At 35.9% G+C, this 18,007-nt stretch overlaps 2 protein-coding genes across 2 annotated transcripts; one reads left to right on the top strand and one right to left on the bottom strand.

The window, feature by feature from the left end:
- The first annotated feature begins 259 nt into the window (after positions 1–259).
- LOC129951383 (coiled-coil domain-containing protein 1-like) lies at positions 260–2,322 on the top strand. The gene is made up of 2 exons (XM_056063502.1): positions 260–440; positions 1,014–2,322. The coding sequence occupies exon 2, from the start codon at positions 1,041–1,043 to the stop codon at positions 2,037–2,039; it is 999 nt and encodes a 332-aa protein (XP_055919477.1). The 5' UTR covers positions 260–440; positions 1,014–1,040; the 3' UTR covers positions 2,040–2,322.
- Positions 2,323–11,262: 8,940 nt separating this feature from the next.
- LOC129952713 (uncharacterized) lies at positions 11,263–17,497 on the bottom strand. Its single transcript, XM_056065503.1, has 2 exons — positions 13,602–17,497; positions 11,263–13,530 (listed from the first exon to the last, which is right to left on the bottom strand). Exons 1-2 carry the CDS (start codon positions 14,245–14,247, stop codon positions 13,253–13,255), a joined length of 924 nt encoding a protein of 307 aa, XP_055921478.1. The 5' UTR covers positions 14,248–17,497; the 3' UTR covers positions 11,263–13,252.
- Positions 17,498–18,007: the final 510 nt, after the last annotated feature.

Below are 18,007 nucleotides of genomic sequence, written 5' to 3'. Positions count from 1 at the left end.
ACTTTCCTCAGAATTCCATCAAAATTATACTGAAAAAAAAGCGACAAAAATTAATAACAAAAGCTTTTGAAGAATAAATAAACTTTAATTCTGATCGCATACACGCTTCGAAGGTGACATCATAAACTTGGCGACTCAACAACAACAACATTTGATATATTTAAAATATTAATCACGCTCTAGCAACATACACAAAATTCCAGATACAATGTATCATCATCATCGTTGGTGTTTGCGTCATTTTTTCTAGAGGAAAATAGTGGGGGTTGTGTTTCTCTAAGAAAAGCTTGCAACATTTCGAAATGATTCAAGCTCAATTCCAGAGCTATGTATAAAAGATACAATCTTAAGGATTGAATTAATCATTCGCGTTTAATAAATCAATTGTAAAGATACTCCCAAGAGCGAGTTCATAAAAAAACCTATATCTTTCGTTTTTGGTGAGTATACAACATTGGCAGATTGATGGATTAAAAGTTTGCCTTGTTTTTATTTAATTTTACTTTCATTTCATTTTTATCATTTTCTTCACGGTGATTGTCGAAAAATTGCATGAAAAAAAAATAAAAACATAATAATAAACCCATCAAGCTCATATACACGCGCTAATTAACTCGATCATAATTACGGCCACACTGCTCCGCCGCCCCGCGGCCGCCGCCAACGCAACGCACTGACAGTAAAGTTGTCAAGCATTAAATTAACCAAGCTATAAACAAGGCTATCCAACCGCATGTCATACCTTCTGCCTGAGAGTCCTTCCCGACGACGACGGTGTCCTTTATGGTGTTTTCCATTTTCCGTTTTTTTTTTTTTTTAATTTTTTTTACCATCGTTTTCTTCTTATGTGATAAAATTTTTAAAAACAAACAAAATTAAAAATTACCAATTTTTCTTTTCCAATTTCACGCACTTATCCTCATATCAACACACGCACAACAAATTATTGTCCTTTTTGCACTCCTCCACACGCACACGCACACTACAAAATAAAAACACACACACAAACACAGATTACCACAGAAGCAATTACCACAGAAATGTTGGACACCGGTCTGCCATCATTGGACAACAACGCCATCGACACTGACAGTCCTGTCAAGCGTGATGAACTTCAAGAGGACACCCTGGCCCTATCCCCCACTGAAGGATTGAACGTTGATGTTGATGTTGTAGCCACCCTGGAAGGCGAGGATACTCCAGATCTTGCTGGCAATACAATAAAAAGCGAACAGCTCTCAGAGCTCGTGGATGCAGAAAATGTTAATGAGGAAGGCATCAAGTTATCGTCGTCGTCTGCGACGTCCTCGTCAGAAGCGGAGGAGGATGAAACTGATGGAAAGAAGGACGATAGTAACGACGAAATTAATGAATCAATCGTCGTAAATCAGAGTGCCGAAGATGCTGTCGAGGAACTTGAGGAGCTGTTGGAAAAACGACAAGAACTCCAAGAAGTCATCGCCAAGAAACAGATGCAAGCTTTAGTGGATTCGGTTGGGGAGAAGTTATCAATGGCTGACGCTGACGAGGAACGTTTTGCCGACGAAGTTGAAAAGATGGTCGATGAGGCTCAAGCTGATGTTGTTGCTGATGTTGACGCTGACGAGGATAAGGAGGACGAGACCATTGAAGAAGCTACACAAAAGCCATACAATCAAGAGAAGCATTCATTGCGCGAAGATGTCTCATCTTCAGATGAGGAAGACGACAACGAAGAAAAAGAGTCAGAGGACGAGAACGAGAGGAGTGACATTTCCAAGAACGAAGGCTTGGAATCCGAGTGGGGTGGCATTAACATCGTTAGTCTGGATGACAAGAATATTTTGACAAACGAAATCGATGCGTACGAGAGTGTACCGGTTGATTTGTCAAATGACATAGCTATAAACGACATAATGGCTGATCAGGGAGTTCCAATCAATGAGCATGCGGAACTTATTGATGTGGAAAAATTGACATCTGCAGGACCCCAAGATGCTGACGGTCTCGCTGGTGAGGAATCATCAAGTAGGCTTGAAATTTTGGCAGATATTAAGTAAAAACAAAAATACTTACTTTTTTATGTATTTAATAGAATTTATTCAAATTATGAAATTATTAATTTTTAAGAATTTTAATTTATCAATATTTTTATTTTTAATATTCTTATATACTCAATAAAAAAGAAGAAGAAAAAAGAAGTGTTGCCATACAAGCAATTATCGTGACTGCAATTTTAAATAATATTTATATAATAGATAATAATAACTTTTGTCGAAATTGTAATTTTAAGCCTGATTTTATAAAATAAAAAATTATATTATATTTATATTCCTTGTTAAATGCTTTGATCATTCTTTTTTTGTTTTAAAAATAGAGAAAATGTTGAAAAGTTTTAATATTAGATATTTCAAATTATATAAAGTTAGTTTTTTACAGCGAAATAACCAATGAAAAAGATTTTTTAACAAAAATTATTAATTTTATAGTTAATATCAATGAAATACTTATAAAAGAATAGATTGAGATTGATCATTATTTATGGATAAAATTTAGAGAAATTAAAAATGTTTATTATTAAAAAGAAAATTAAATAAAATAAAAAAAATACTCATAAAATAATTTAATTATATGTATTTATTTATATTTATTTTGTAGTTTATTAAGGACATTAATAAAATTTCAAAATATAGCTTATTGAGTATGTTTTTGAAATAGTTGCTAGGTACCAGTAAGGATGACTTGAAGTAAGTACAACACTTAGTTAATAAAATTTCAAAATATTATTTTCAGGATAATGGGTATTTTGTTTCCCGATCCAATAGGCCTTAGTGTGGTATGATTTAAGAGGGTTTATATATAGGAAGGATGTTCAAATGGTAGACATGTGCATTCAAGAGGACACAAGCGCCACCTCTGTCTATCAACTGCTGTTCTCACCTACCCGTGATTCCAAGTACCTCAACTGGAGATTGGGTTCCAACCCTAGTGGAAAGTTGAGGGGGAGAGGTATTTCCACTAAGGCACCTCTCCTTATCCAGGCGGCAGAGGACGAATTCTCGAGATGGAATCAACGGTGGCGTCTACAGTTCCAGTAAGGTTGAACTACTTAGTGAACACCTTATAGGGCTTCTTTGACATATTCGGAGTCCAGGCCTGTAAGGAGCAGTTTATCTGGCTCCCCTTCCTTGGAGTTATACTAATGATTTGGACCTCCAGGTTGGGGGTTGTGCCGTGGGGGTGACTTCCTGGCCACGTAAAAAATACCTTTAGTTTCGAAGCACCAAGAAGCCTCGGATACGGACGGATTCATTGTTGACAACCCACGCAAACGAAATAAGGACAACGAACTTTGGATATGTACGTGGAATGTTAGGTCCCTTAACAGACCGCGCGTAGTCGAACAATTAGCGGAATCCCTAAACTGCTGCAAGGCAGATATTACAGCCATCCAAGAAGTGCGATGGGATAGACCGGGCAAACGCAAACAAAAAGACTGCGATATATGCTACGGCGACTTCTACCGAGAACAAAGACAGCGTCTATTTGGGTGGCTCTTTGTTGTTGGAACTAGACTCAGGCAAAAAGTCTTGAGTTTCAACAGTGTGAGCGAGAGCATCACGACAATCCGCATCCAACATAGGCCTAATATGCGCGCATGTCCGAACAGAGAAGAAAGATGAAGACAGCAAAGACATATTCTTCGAGCTCTTGGACAAGACATATGAGTAGTGCCCTGGTTATGACATTAAAATTGTCTTAGGAGATTTTAATGCCAAGCTAGGAAGAGAAGACAGTAGAAGACACTACCTCCGACAACGGATTCAGGCTGGTCGATTTCGCTGCGGGGCGAGGCGTTCTGGTAGCTAGTTCACGCATCTCAATATCCACAAGGGGACATGGAAGTCTCCTGATCAATCAACCGTCAACCAAATTGACCACATTGCGATCGAAGCACGACACTTCTCCAGTATCCAGGATATCCGAGCATTCCGAGATTCCAACATTGAATCGGACCACTACCTCGTTGTAGCCAAGGTACGGCTACGGATATCCCGATCCAAGCAAAAACAAGGAAGAACTGTGAGAAGATTCGACGTCAGACGGCTACAATCGCAAGAGACTGCCATGTCCTTTTCCGATCGAGTCTCTAATAACCTCTTAAGGAGTCCTATGCTTCCTGCGTTAAGCATTGAAAACCAGTGGCAACATTGCCTTGCAGCCATCAGAGATGCCTCCTCTGAAGTTCTAGGTTTCACACGGCCACCACAGCGAAACCCCTGGTTTGACGACGAATGTCGGCAAGCGCACGCAGCGAAACAAGAGGCATACAAAACGGCGCTACACAAAAGGACAAGAGCTGCTCGCGAGCTCTACGAGCAGAAGATGAGAGAGGAACACCGACTTCTTAGATAGAAAAAAAGATAGCATGAGAAGCGCGCGATCGAGGAGATAGTGGGATGTCACAACAGGAATGAGGTTCGTAAATTTTACCAAGAGGTATAAAAAACCTCCCAAGAGTACCACCCACGAACAGAAGCCTGTGAAGACGATCAGGGGAACATCGTAGTAGAACCGCAGTCGATGCTGAGAATGTGGAAAGATAACTTCTCCAAATTATATAACGGCGATGACGAACCGAACTCCGCTGTACGGGAAACAGAACCACTCTACATCGGCGACGCAGATCAACGATTCCGCCTACCTGACCTTGACGAAGTGAAGATAGCTATATCTAAGTCAAACAAAGCTGCTGGAGCTGACGGCATCGCTGCCGAACTATTCAAAGCAGCAGGCAATGACTTAGTACGGAGCATGCACTAACTCATCTGCAAAATATGGTCGGAAGAAAGCATGCCCGATGAGTGGAATCTCAGCATAGTGTGCCCGATGCATAAGAAAGGAGACCCTCTTAACTGCGCCAACTACAGATGCATCGGTCTCCTTAACATTGCATAGAAGATACTCTCTGCCGTATTATGTGAACGTCTGAAGCCATTCGTCAACAACCTGATTGGTCCTTATCAGTGTGGCTTCAGACCAGGAAAGTCCACTTTCGACCAAAGGTTTTAGACGAGGCGATGCACTGTCATGCGACTTCTTCAACATCGTTCTGGAAAGAATTGAGCAAAACTCAACCGTCAACACTAGAGGCACAATCTTCCAAAGATCCATCCAATTACTCGGATACGTAGATGATATTGACATAATTGGAAGATCAAAGCGTGATGTCAGTGAAGATGGGTTTAGTGGTCAATGAGGGCAAGACCAAGTATATGCTGTCATCAAAAAAGGACACTGAACGACGACGTCTTGGACAAAACGTCACCATGGACAGCTATAACTTTGAGGTAGTTTAGGACTTTGTCTACCTAGGCACCGCTATTAATGCAGACAACGACACCAGCGCTGAAATCAAACGAAAATTAACTCTTGCAAATAGCTGCTTCTTTTTACTTAGAAGGCAATTGAGAAGTAAAGTCCTCTCTCGAGCATGTAAAATCACCATCTATAAGACACTCATCATCCCTGTTCTCATTTATGGCGCTGAGGCCTGGACCCTGTCAAAGAAAGATGAGAGCGTCTTAGGATGTTTCGAGAGAAAAATTCTTCGGACGCATAGATGGAGAATGGAGGAGAAGATATGACGACGGGCTGTACAGCGACACTAACCTAGTGAGCAGAATTAAAGTCCAACGGCTTAGATGGCTAGGTCATGTAGAGCGGATGGACATCAGCGCTCCAGCCCAGAAGGTCTTCAAATCCAATCCCGAGGGACGGCGCAGTAGAAGAAGACCGTGACTCAGGTGGCGCACTCAGGTGGGTAAAGGCCTCAAGCAACTTGGCGTTCGAAACTGGAGACAGCTAGCTAGGGACCGAACTAGCTGAAGACGCATGTTGGTTGAGGCACAGGTTCGCCCGGGCTGTAGCGTCACCTTAAGTAAGTATGTAAGTAAGTATATATAGGAACATTTTTTACTATTTCGACCAGTCTGAGATCTTAGTTTTTTTTTCGGAGAGGACAGCTTACTATCCTCTTACATCATGTCATGTAACACAATCACAGTCTCAGACCTTAAGCTGGTATAGAACTATCTGAGAGTAATCAGACCAAGCTAGTTTTAATTTTTCTGTTGGAACTTTCACACGTAAGATTCATAGAGCAAATGGCCTGGAGGACCTGCCTGCCTCCATAGTGATATAATAGCTTTTACGTAGACGTATTCAATCCCTTCATGTAAGTTCCAAAATGTATTATTATTGATACTTACTTATTTATGGGCAACAATGAAGATTGTTAAATGGAACTAATATTATTGCTCTTGCCTGAAAGGTCAATTCTGTGGATATAAGGGCTTCACTACCGCTTCCTGAATACCAATTTAAGAGATAACAATAGTGTTAACTTAAGTAAATTTTCGTCCATAGCTCATGGAGGTATCGACTTCAAATAAATTTTGCTATTCTGCAGAAAGGTCTCTCAAAAAATTTGCGTGGGTGATTTTTTTAAGTAAAAGTTTTCTGCAAAAGACCGGATAATTGTGGCCTTGAATCTTTCTTTTTTTCAATTTTCCGATACAATAAAAATTTCATTAAAAAAGTAAAAGTTTTAGTAATTTCATGCCTTAAAAAATAACTTAAAATGTTTAATATTTTAAATTTTTTTCAAGAAAGTGTATTTCAAAAACTCCAAAGCATCAATTTCTGTTATAAAAAAAAACACGAATGAAAGGTTTTTATTAAAATAATAAGTATGGAAAATATTAAACCCTTGCATTTTGTCATTTTTTGACTTGACAGCTTGAATCAATACAAAAATTAAACAACTTAAGAGAAAAAAAACTATTCAAATCTATATTTGATTCTCTTACCACCCACTAAAATTTCACCTGCTTATATATTTGTTTTGTTTCTTCTACCAAGTTTATATATGTTTCTTTTTTCTAACCCGATTTTTTACGAAACAAAAGACTTTCATAACCTTCACTAACCCAATTACCCATTTCATTTTCTCCCATTGCAAAACGTTTCTCTCAATACTAAATAGACTAAACAGAGTGTTAAGTCATATGCTCTTGGACTAAGCTCTAAGCTTTGTCCTTTGCATATAATCTCTGAGTAAGAGCAAGAAGATTCTGCCGAGACAGAAAGTCGAGATCGAGAATACGAATACCACCAGATTAATAGAAGAGAACAAAGAAATCAGCGCAATCGTAGTCCAGTACTCCAGTTCCATTGTCCAGTCTTGTCTCTCTCCTTTCTTGGGATAGTTCTAATTGTAGATTTGTTCCGCGCAACGCGCGTATTTAAAGTGAAAAAAATATATGTATACACAAAAAATAGTAAAAAATAAAGTAAGGTGCAAAAATTGTTACATAAAAATAAAAAAAACTGATAAGAAATAATATTATAGATGTAAAATCATTTAAGAAAATTAAAGTGGGGCAAAGAATAAATGAATACATATTAAACAAAATTGAAATGAATTTGTTATAAAAAATTAATGTAAAGTATTAAAATAAATGTGGTTTAAATTAAAATAAGAACATATTTCAGTGCTTGAACATAAGAAGAAAACTAATCCTTAAAAAGAAAATTGTAAATGGTGAGTGATTGATTTTGATTTCTTTTTAAGTTGAAAACTATTAAATAGTTTCGAAAGCATTTATTTTAAAAACATAAATAAAATTTTAAATTAAATATCGTATCTTAATTTGCGAATTTTGAGATTAATTAGATATCGGCTTCAATTAAATTGTAATTTAAAAAGCATTAACGTCATTGTAAATAATTGAAACTAATTCGAAGGACAATGAAATCAAGAAACTATTTCTCACCTTGAATGGATTTTATTAACTTTCCATATCACTTACTTACTTAGTAACTTAAGGTGGCGCTACAGTCCTGTGTGAACTAGGGCCTCACCCAACAAACTTCTCCATCGACCTCCAAACTTCGGTCTCTAGCTAGGTGTCTCCAGTTTCGCACTCCGAGTTGGGTGAGGTCACTTGAAACTTGTGCATGCTACCTGATCCGCGGTCTTCCTCTACTACGCTGTCCTATTGCATTCGAAGACTTTCCAGGCCAGAGCATTGCTTTCCATGCGCTATACGTTACCCAGCCATCTTAGTTATCCCATACGGCTCGTCGTTCCATCTTCTCCTCCACTCCTCTTTTCGCTCGAAACGATCTTAGGTGCTTTCATCCATTTTTTTCTTGTATAGCAAGACGGTCATGATGAGGGTCTTATATAGCGACACTTTGGTCCCTTGAAAGGGCTTTGCTACTCAATTGCTTTCTTAGCCCAAAGAAACAGCGGTTAGCAAGAGTTATTCTTCGATTGATCTCAGCGTTGGTGTTGTTTTCTGTGTTTATAGTATAGCCTAGGTAGACAAAGTCCTTGACTACCTCAAATTTACGTCTGTCGATGGTGACGTTTTGACCAAGACCTCATTAACTATTAAACCCCTTTTTGCCGCCTCTAGTTCAATACTCACAGAAGCTCCATTGACATCACGCTGAGTTCTTGCGATTATGTCAATGTCATCAGCATATGCCAGTAATTGGACAGACTATTGAAAGATAGTGCCTCTAGTGTTGACGTGGGATCTCTGCACTATTCTTTCAAGCACGATGTTAAAAAAATCACATGACAGTGCATCACCTTGTCTAAAACCTTTTTTGACATCGAAAAGTTCTGTTAAGTTGTTTCCAACCTTTATGAAGCAGCGTGAATTCTCCATGGTCATCCAGCACAAACAGACGAGTTTGTCAGGGATGCACAAACTACACATGGCTCTATACAGCTCGTCCTTATAGATGCTGCCATATGCGGCCTTGAAATCTGTAAAAAAATGTTAGGTGTCCATTTAATATTCTTGGGATTTTGGCAGGGACCTCCGTAATGTGAATATTTGATCGACAGTGGACTTCCCTGGTCGAAAACCACACTGATATGACCTATCAGGTTGTTGACGATGGGCTTTAGACGTTCACATATTACGGCAGAGAAGATTTTATAGGCGATGTTAAGTAGACCGATTCCTCTATAGTTGGTGCAGGTTATAGGGTCTCCTTTTTTCAGGATCGGGCAAACAATAGTGAGGTTCCATTCATCGAGCATGCTTTCTTCCGACCATATCTTACAGATAAGTTGGTACATGCTCCTAACCAACTTATCTCCAGCTGCTTTGAAGAGCTCAGCATTCAAGCCATCCACTCCAGCGGCTTTATTCGACTTCAGCTTAGATATGGCAATCTTTACTTCGTCTAAGTCGGGAGGACGGAATTGTTGGCTTTCGTCGTCTATGCTGAATGGATCATAATGCCTGACAGCGGAATTCGGTTCGTCGTAGCCGTTATACAGTCTGCAGAAGTGGTCCTTTCATATCCTCAGCATGGACTGCGGTTTCACTATGATGTTAAGAAGCTTTCGGTTCTAGGTTTATGCCTTTGTGAATTTTGTTTCACCTGATCTCTGGAGATTGTAGCCGTTCGACGTTGTACCTTCTCCCAGCACCTCCCTGTTTTGCCTTGGGTCTGGAAATCCGAAGTGCTACCTTCTCTACAACGAGGTAGTGGTCCGAGTCGATGTAAGCTCCTCGAAAAGTTCGGACTTCCATGATGCTGGAAGCGTGTCTGGCGTCGATCGCAATATGGTCAATCTGGTTCACGTTTGATTCAGTAAATTGATCTGCAGAAGTCCAAGTTCCCTTGTGGATGTTGAGGTGTGGAAAACGCGTACTGGCTAACATGACGCTTCGCCCGCAGCAAAATCTATGAGCCTGAAGCCGTTGTCGGAATTGTTGTCGTGCAGGCTGTTCTTCCATATTATTCCACCAAAGATGTCTTCCCTTCCTAGCTTGGCATTAAAATCGCCCAGGACTATTTTAAAATCATAGCTAGGACACTGCTCATATGTTTTGACTAAGAGCTCGAAGAACATATCTTTGGTGTTATCATCTTTCTCTTCTGTGGGGGTGTGCGCGCATATGAGGCTTATGCCGCCGAATTTAGCCTTGATGCGTATGGTCATAAGGCGCTCATTGAGGCACCTATAGCTCAAGCCTAAGTCTGGCTCCAATGACAAAACCACATCCAAATAATCGCTGTCGGTTTTCTTGGTAGCAGTCACTATAGTAAGTATCGCAGTTTTTCATCCTCTTTTTTTACCAGGCCCATCCCATTATATTTACTGGATAGCAGTGATGTCTGCTTTATAGCAGTGTAAGGCCTCCGATAATTCTTCTGCTGCACGTGATCTGTTAAGGGACCTAAAATTACCCCGCATATTCGAAGTTTGTTGTCCTTAATTCGTTCGCGGAGGTTGTCAACAGTAAATTCGTCTGTATGCAAGGATTGTTTGTAATTCGCAACTAGGAGATTTTTACGTGGTCCGCTTCTAAATTTATTTATTTTGGACTTTGATAAACATTTCATAAACTGATATTTCTAAAACTTTGCAATAGCACTGACGTCTATAAATCATAGGGTAAATTTCGTCTTCAGATTCGGACTATTCATCAGCATACATGAGACCAGGAATGGATTTCCCACATGGAACTATACCGCCTCGCACTGAGTTTGTTATATCGTTTATGTATAGACTGAACAGTAGCGCGCTTAAAACGCATCCTTGCTTAACTCCCATTGAGGTCTGAAACTCATCGAAAAGTTGTTTTCCTTCCCACACTCGTGCCACGTTTTTTTTGTAAAAATTGTTTTGATGAAATGCCTCTGTAGTTTGTTAGATTTTCAGGGTTGCCTTTCTTACACAAGGGAAAGATTATTGTTGATCGAAAACTCAGGGGAGCATTGCGTTGGTCGTCTCAAAAATATTGTTAAATTCAAGAATTCCATCAGCTAATAAAATGGTTGCTTATTGAATTTGAGGCAATATATTACAGTTATTTTATGAAGACTCAAAAATGTGCTGCACTGCTTTCCAGAAATCAGTTGCGTTTTCAGCCTTGTTTATTTTTTCAAAATTTCTGAGGTCAACATTTAATTTGTTAAGCTTACAAAGCTCTCTGTATTTTTGTTTACAGATGCATACAGGACTTTAAAGTTTATGTTTTCTGATGTTCTGAGTAACTTAAGGAACGCAAAAGAAATATTTCTCTGCTGCCAAATACTTTTTATCGAACAACTTTTCCTTTTTTGACAAGCTGCATTTTTTATGAAAGTTACGAGTGGGTCTAGGTCGGGGTTCTCTATAATTTCTGTGGTACCTATCTGTCAGAGCTGTAAAAGAATGCAATCATTTGGTATTTCATCGCGAAAAGTCCCATTCATTTAATTGTATTTTGGGAATGCATTAACATTGCTTAATGCAATACTTTAGCTTCAAAAACAAATTCCCAGTTAATTTTGAAGTCTTTTGTAAATAAATCATTTAGAGCAGTTAAAAGACTTAAAGTCAAAAGAATGCATTACTTTTTACTGCTTGCATTCTTGTAAGTCTTTTAAAAGTCTTTTACATTCTTTGCATTCATTAAGTCTTTTGATTGCATTCAATGTAATGCAGTCATTTGAATGCTTTGAAGTCTTTTTACTGCTTTAAATCTTTTTATTGCTTGAAGTCTTTTGAGTGCTTTAAGTCTATCTATATAGTTTATCATCAGGTTCCTTAAGACTATAGCATTTACTTTGCTCTTTTGATTATTAAATTCATATTGAACTCGTAGTTAGCCTCACAAATACAAAGTCTATCAAAATTTAAAAAAAATCCATTTATACATATATATTTACGAAATTTATTTTCATTAAATAAATTATATAAAAAAAAAGATACAAAAAATTACATTAATAAACACAAACTAAGTAAATTATTTAACATATTTTTACAAAATAAATCAAAAAAATATTTTCATATTATTCTCCTTAAGTCTCTGTCACTGCTATACATCCTACGTGTCACTGTCACTGCTATACATATAATCGGAATCACTGTAAGAAAATGTATTACAATTCATACATTTATAATCATTTAGTATCAATTTATACCAATTATACTTACTGTCTTAAATCTACAATATCACTTTCATTGTCCGTATCATAAAAATCGTAGCTATATTCTTGTAATATAAAAATGATTTTTTGACATGTAGCGATAAGATTATCACAAAGTTCCAATTTGATGGCAATAATTCGACTAATATCGAATGAAAGGAATTGGAACTGTTGAAATGAAATCATCAACAGGGATTTTTTGATTTCGGTTGTCTGTTCCAAAAACATTTGATATTTTTGTAGGTGATCATTGACGCGCCATCTTTTAATATACTCCGCAAAATTTGAATTAATCTGAAAATGTGTACGGTCTAAATTTTCCAGTAGTGACACTAACATTGTTATTTCTTTCGATATAACTCTAAAGTAACAAAATTATAACAAGAAAGCTCAGAAGTGAGAGATATATGCGGGCGCAAACAAAAATATTTATAAGAAAAATGCCAAACAACTATAAATTTACAGTTATAAAGACAACAACCGTTGTTTCTTAGCAAGCACATCTGAAATTATACGAGGTGAATTTTGCCCAAGGTTGAGCCAGGTTTTACTGACGACCTGATTGTCAAAACGGTGTGAGGTTTTCAGTTATTTAAAAAGACGCAAGAATAACCAATTTATTCACAAACACACAACCTGAAAAGTTTGTATTTTTGATTGTTTGGTTATATTTCTTTTTTCGCATAAAATAATTAATGTTTTTCAACTTACTCCTTAACTCAAAGTAACCCAGCTAAAAACATAAATCCACTAAATGGCCACTTCATGGTGTCCCCAGATCTTAATATAAGTTCTTGAAAAACCCCATTTACAAGAGACCTGAGGGTGACTTCAGGGCTCAACAAACAAAAACAAATATTACATTGTCTGTAATGATCTGCAAGCAACTACTCTCCCTTAATAGTTATAAATGTTCACCTTTCCCTTAAAAAGCACATGAACAATTATTCAATTTGAAGGTTTGTTAACCGAAATTTTATATTTCAAATCAAAAATTAAAAACATTTTTCCAAATAAAACAAATGAATAAAATAACAAATTATTTTCAAAGTCATAAAAGAAATAAAACAAAATAACCACACAAATTCATATCATGAAACATACAAAAACTGTCTAGGATAAATCAAGTCATAATGTAAAAAAAAATAAATAATAATAATCATTTCTTTATAATTAGATAACAAAAATCTTTAAAAAAATCCAAAATCAGCTTAACTTGATGTTACAAAATAAACATAACATATAACATATAAAACAAAAATTATTCAAAATCGCCATTCACTTTCAAGATCAACAATTTCTGAAAATTGGAGTCTGAAAGTGATCCACGTCGAGGAGCGTTAAGCATTCCAGCAAATGAAAACAGCCTTTCTACAGCGGCTGAAGATGGAAGTGCTGTGTTGTACCTGAGAAAGGTTTTTTTCAAAGCGGGATACTTGTTCAACATTTCGAAAGATGTTGACGTTTGGGCCAGATACGAGTCAAACTCATCCCCTCCCGCTCCCGTGAAGTTACAGTTTGAACCGTTTTCAATTGCATCTGTAAGTTAAGCAAATAAAATATTTGTTTGAACAAAATCAAAACAGCTGTATATGGTAAAGAATTCTTACCTGATGCAGAGAAATCAAAATATGATATCTCTGGAGTCTCTTCAGGAATGGTTGCTGTTTTAACTTCAGCGTTAATCTTTTGTCTGACCAAAGAACTAATTTCGACAATTTTCATTTCTCTGAAGTCTGGGTTAAGTGCTGTAATCCACTTCAGTTTTATTGAAGGACAGAGCACGGATGCAACAATGGCGTCATGCACTTCTGGAGTTAGGTTGAAGTGATTAGTAAACCTTTCCAATAAAGCATCTTCAAATTTTCCAATCATATCCGCAGGAATTACTTTCAGTGCATTGCTGGTTTTGATTTTTCTAAATTTATTGCGCACTGTTGCCAGTGTTGGCAACAAAAAACCATACAGCATCTGCTTTTCTTTCTGTAGAAAATCGAGTGCCTCTGCTACGGGTTTCATCAGCATTAAGAATTCCTCCAGATACTCAAAGTCAACATCAAAAATGTTTTGGGTACCAAATTTTTTACACAAATCATTAATTTTGGATTTGTGTTTGATTACGTCCTCAATCGAATCGTAGAGTGAATTCCACCTTGTTATTACCGGATACTTCAGTTGGGAGCCCAAGATCGCCATTATTTCCTCAGAACTTTTTGGCCGGTTGATTTTGTTCCATAGATTTGAACATTTTTGCATAATCTTTAAAACATTATTTAAATTGAATAACTACCTAATATTAATGTTCTGTGAATGTTTTATACAAACTTACGTTTTGGTGCTTGGTAAATATTTGTGGGTATTGTCGAATAATCCGGGAAAAATCTGTTGAGGCAAGGAGGTTGAGCGTATGAGTGGCACACTTTATATGTTTAGGGAGGGAATTTTCAAAAATTTCATTTTGACTGTGAAATTCAGAAGATTCATTTTCGGAATCATCACTTTCATAGTTTATGCCGTCATCAAATTCACCGCTTAATTTTGATTTTACACCAAACTCTTTAAAGGCCTTTATAAAGTTGGAACCGTTATCCGTCACTGTTGCAACCACATTTTCGCAGTTTAAACCATACTTAGCATGGATCTCAAGGATTAAATCGTTTATACGATCATACGTATGTGAGCCAGAAAAACGTTTGCAAGCAAGGGCAACAGATTTTCTTTGAAAAGAATCATCCAACCAATGACATGTATAGCCGAAAAAACTTCGATGCTTCGTTGACCATATATCCGCAGTAGTGCAAAAGTATTCTCTCTTCGAAAAAACTTTCTTGATTTTCTCCATTGTTAATAAATACATGTCATCTATAACTTTAACAGCGGTTGGTCGGCTCATCACTTTTAAATCAGGATTGGCAAATTTAATAACTTTTCTGAAAGACTGACTTTCCACAAAAGCAATGGGTAAAACATTTTCGGCGATCATTTGTGTTACGAGAATTTTAAACTGGTCATGTTTTGAATTATTAGCGTTTGCAGTATTTTGTGTCATTTTTTTTTGTTCGTGCGCTCTATAAGCTTCCATATGCTTTAGTTTTAAGTGACGGATAAAATTTGAATTTATTTGCGCACAACCTTTTAATCTGGATGAACACAAGCTACATTCAACCAGAATTCCATTCCTTTTCCTCTGAAAATCAGTCTCATTCAACTAAAGGAGAGTAAGAATATTTTTTTTATGACATACATATCACAACGCTATAAAAACGGAGTTGAGGGTGCATGGATTTCAATGAAAACCATAACAATGCAATGAGAACTTTTATTTAAATTTTGCTTTAATTCTATTAAACCCATTTATGTGCACTATTTATTGTTTAGTCAAAATTCATTTTTACACACCTTAACTACATTAAACAAAACCAAAAAAAAAATCACGACTGAGTCGCATGAACAGGCTCATGGATAATTGGTTGGGCTTGGGGTTATGTTTTTTGAAAATAAAAAAAAAAATTAAAGAATCAATTTAAAACACGGTTATTTGTCAACATGCCTCCAAACATATTTCACTTTTTATACACCGTAATGCTGGGTGCTAGCACTGTGTATAATGTAAGCAAGCGAAAAAACAAACATCTCATAAAAAAGTAGTCTTAGTAATATTCTATTTTCTTAAAAACTAGAAGACATAAAACCATTTGGTTTTTTGAATTCAATTAAGAATTAATATACGCAGTGATCACAAAAAGGAAATTTAGCATTTCATTTTAATATTTTGAACAAAATCGGTCTGAAATCTTGTTTTTAGTTTTTTTAATCTAAATTTTGAATTTCCATGCAAATATTTTTAAAACTATTGAAATTCATAGTCTTACTTTCCCCCATTTGGACAACCTCTATAGGCACGGACACACAGGCTAACAGACAGACGGACGGACAATAGTTTCACACCCAATTGCATAACTTGTCTTATTAAAAAAAACAACATTATTTTCAATAGTTGTGTTGTTTTCAGAAGTTTAAGTGATAAAGTGATATTTTTGACATTATGGTCTTGAATTACATATTTTGCTGTCCTCGTATTAATAACATCTTTCTTTGGTTTTGTAATGATGTAAGTAGTTAAGTTGTTTATGAAATTGCAGTGATTTACAGAAAAAATATTTTTAAATCCAAAGTACCTATGTACATACGACAACCTTCAATGTATTTTCTTCCCTTCCATTTTTATAATTAATTTTACTATTTTACACTATGCTATTTATATATCTATATATTGAAATGAAAAACTCACGTTTTTAATAACTCTAAAAGTTTGCCCACAAACTAGTATTGTGCCGAGCTCACATTTAACTTGGCTTAAACTACAATCTTGTTCCAATGGCGGAGTTTGTACCTGAGTGGGTAGAACAGTTGAATTGCTGTCCAGTTTTCTTATTTTAGCTTCTTTTTCAATCGGTTCACGATTTATTCGTTTTAATTTTTTACTGCTGCTAGGAAAATAACTGGGATCAGCTTCACAGTCATCAGATGAGAAGTCCATTCTAACTTTTAACTTATCACTTTTTTAACACAACACTAAATTTAACTTTACACACGACAGTTTCAGATCAAATGACAGTAGTTGCTTAAGATAAATGAATTGTAGCTTAAGCAAACGTTAATTTTTTTTAAACTTTACTTTCATATCAGGTAGGTACCAACTTAAAATATTGAGAGGCGAGGGCCCCTATTACTCTAAGAAATAGAAACTTACTTACTTAATTAATTGAAAAAAGAATAGAAGATCTACCGAAATAAAATAGCGAATACGGAACAGCTTTTTAATTTGTTTGTAAAAAAAGTATTTTTTCAACAAAATCCCAGTAGAAGTGAAAGCCCAAAGCTTTTTATTCAAATATTTTTCGAAAAGGTCAAACAAGTTATAATCGAAAGATCCATGGGCTCACATGTACTTTAAAACAGCCCTGGCTGTTGTGGCTTAAGCATAGATGTGTACAAATAACGGTGCAGTTCTTAGTTGTCATTGATTAATAATTTTCAACGTGTTGTTAAAAAACCATGTGTTGAACACTGATAACCAGAAATTTAACATCAATAATATTTTTCAACGATTTGCCCACCGATTGTGATGCACGAATTCCCGGTTCATGATAGCAACTACATTTTTTTATTTGATGAGCGCATTTATTTTTGTTTTCAATTAGAAATTTGATATATTGCTGTTAATAAATGCTTAAATAAATATATGTAGGTATTATTTTATGTTATAAAGCACATACATTTACTTATGAGTTTCTTTTATTTAAATTATTGTTTAATTAAAATCCGCGTACTGGCTCTGAAAATGAATAAACGCATTCCATAAAGTAACCATTGAAATTATTTCAAATGATTTTAATTCTTTTCTTTAAAAAGTATTTTGTATGATCGACGCGGTCTAATTTTTTTACTCTATTCCTTCCAAAACAAATCCATGATATATAGAGAAATTGAAAAAAAATAAGGTCTTTTGTGCACCAAAAGCAATTTGTTTTATCTTTATACTAATTCTATTTATTGAACAATTTAATAAAATGAACCATTTAATAAAATACTAAGTACCTACATAATTTCAAAAAAAAATTTCGTTTCATGAAATCATTTTCCCCAAGTTAAGACCATTACAAGAAAAAAAAACTTCAATACTATATTTGTTTTATACGTGCTAGTTAAAAAAGTTAGTTAAAATCTGTTTTCTTGCGCTTTCCTCTATATATTGCATACAAAGTTCAATGGAAATCATTTCTATCCCTTATGACCTTATGATTTTTTTCTCAAAAAACCAAAGAAGTTAGCATTAATTGATTGGGCTGCTACGAGTATATTATGATAGCAACCGTTAGGAAAATTTAAATAAAAACCTATCAAATTAAGTTTGAACGAACTCAGCCATTTCAATTCAATTTACACAAATATGTACTTCTCATTATTTGAATAAAAACGTTAAAACCACATTTCCGCAATTTTTCATTCAATC

Source organism: Eupeodes corollae, chromosome 3 (assembly GCF_945859685.1).
Source record: "Eupeodes corollae chromosome 3, idEupCoro1.1, whole genome shotgun sequence".
NCBI lineage: Eukaryota > Metazoa > Arthropoda > Insecta > Diptera > Syrphidae > Eupeodes > Eupeodes corollae.
The sequence above is the reverse complement of the archived record's forward strand: the minus strand, read 5'-3'. Positions and strand labels throughout refer to the sequence as shown.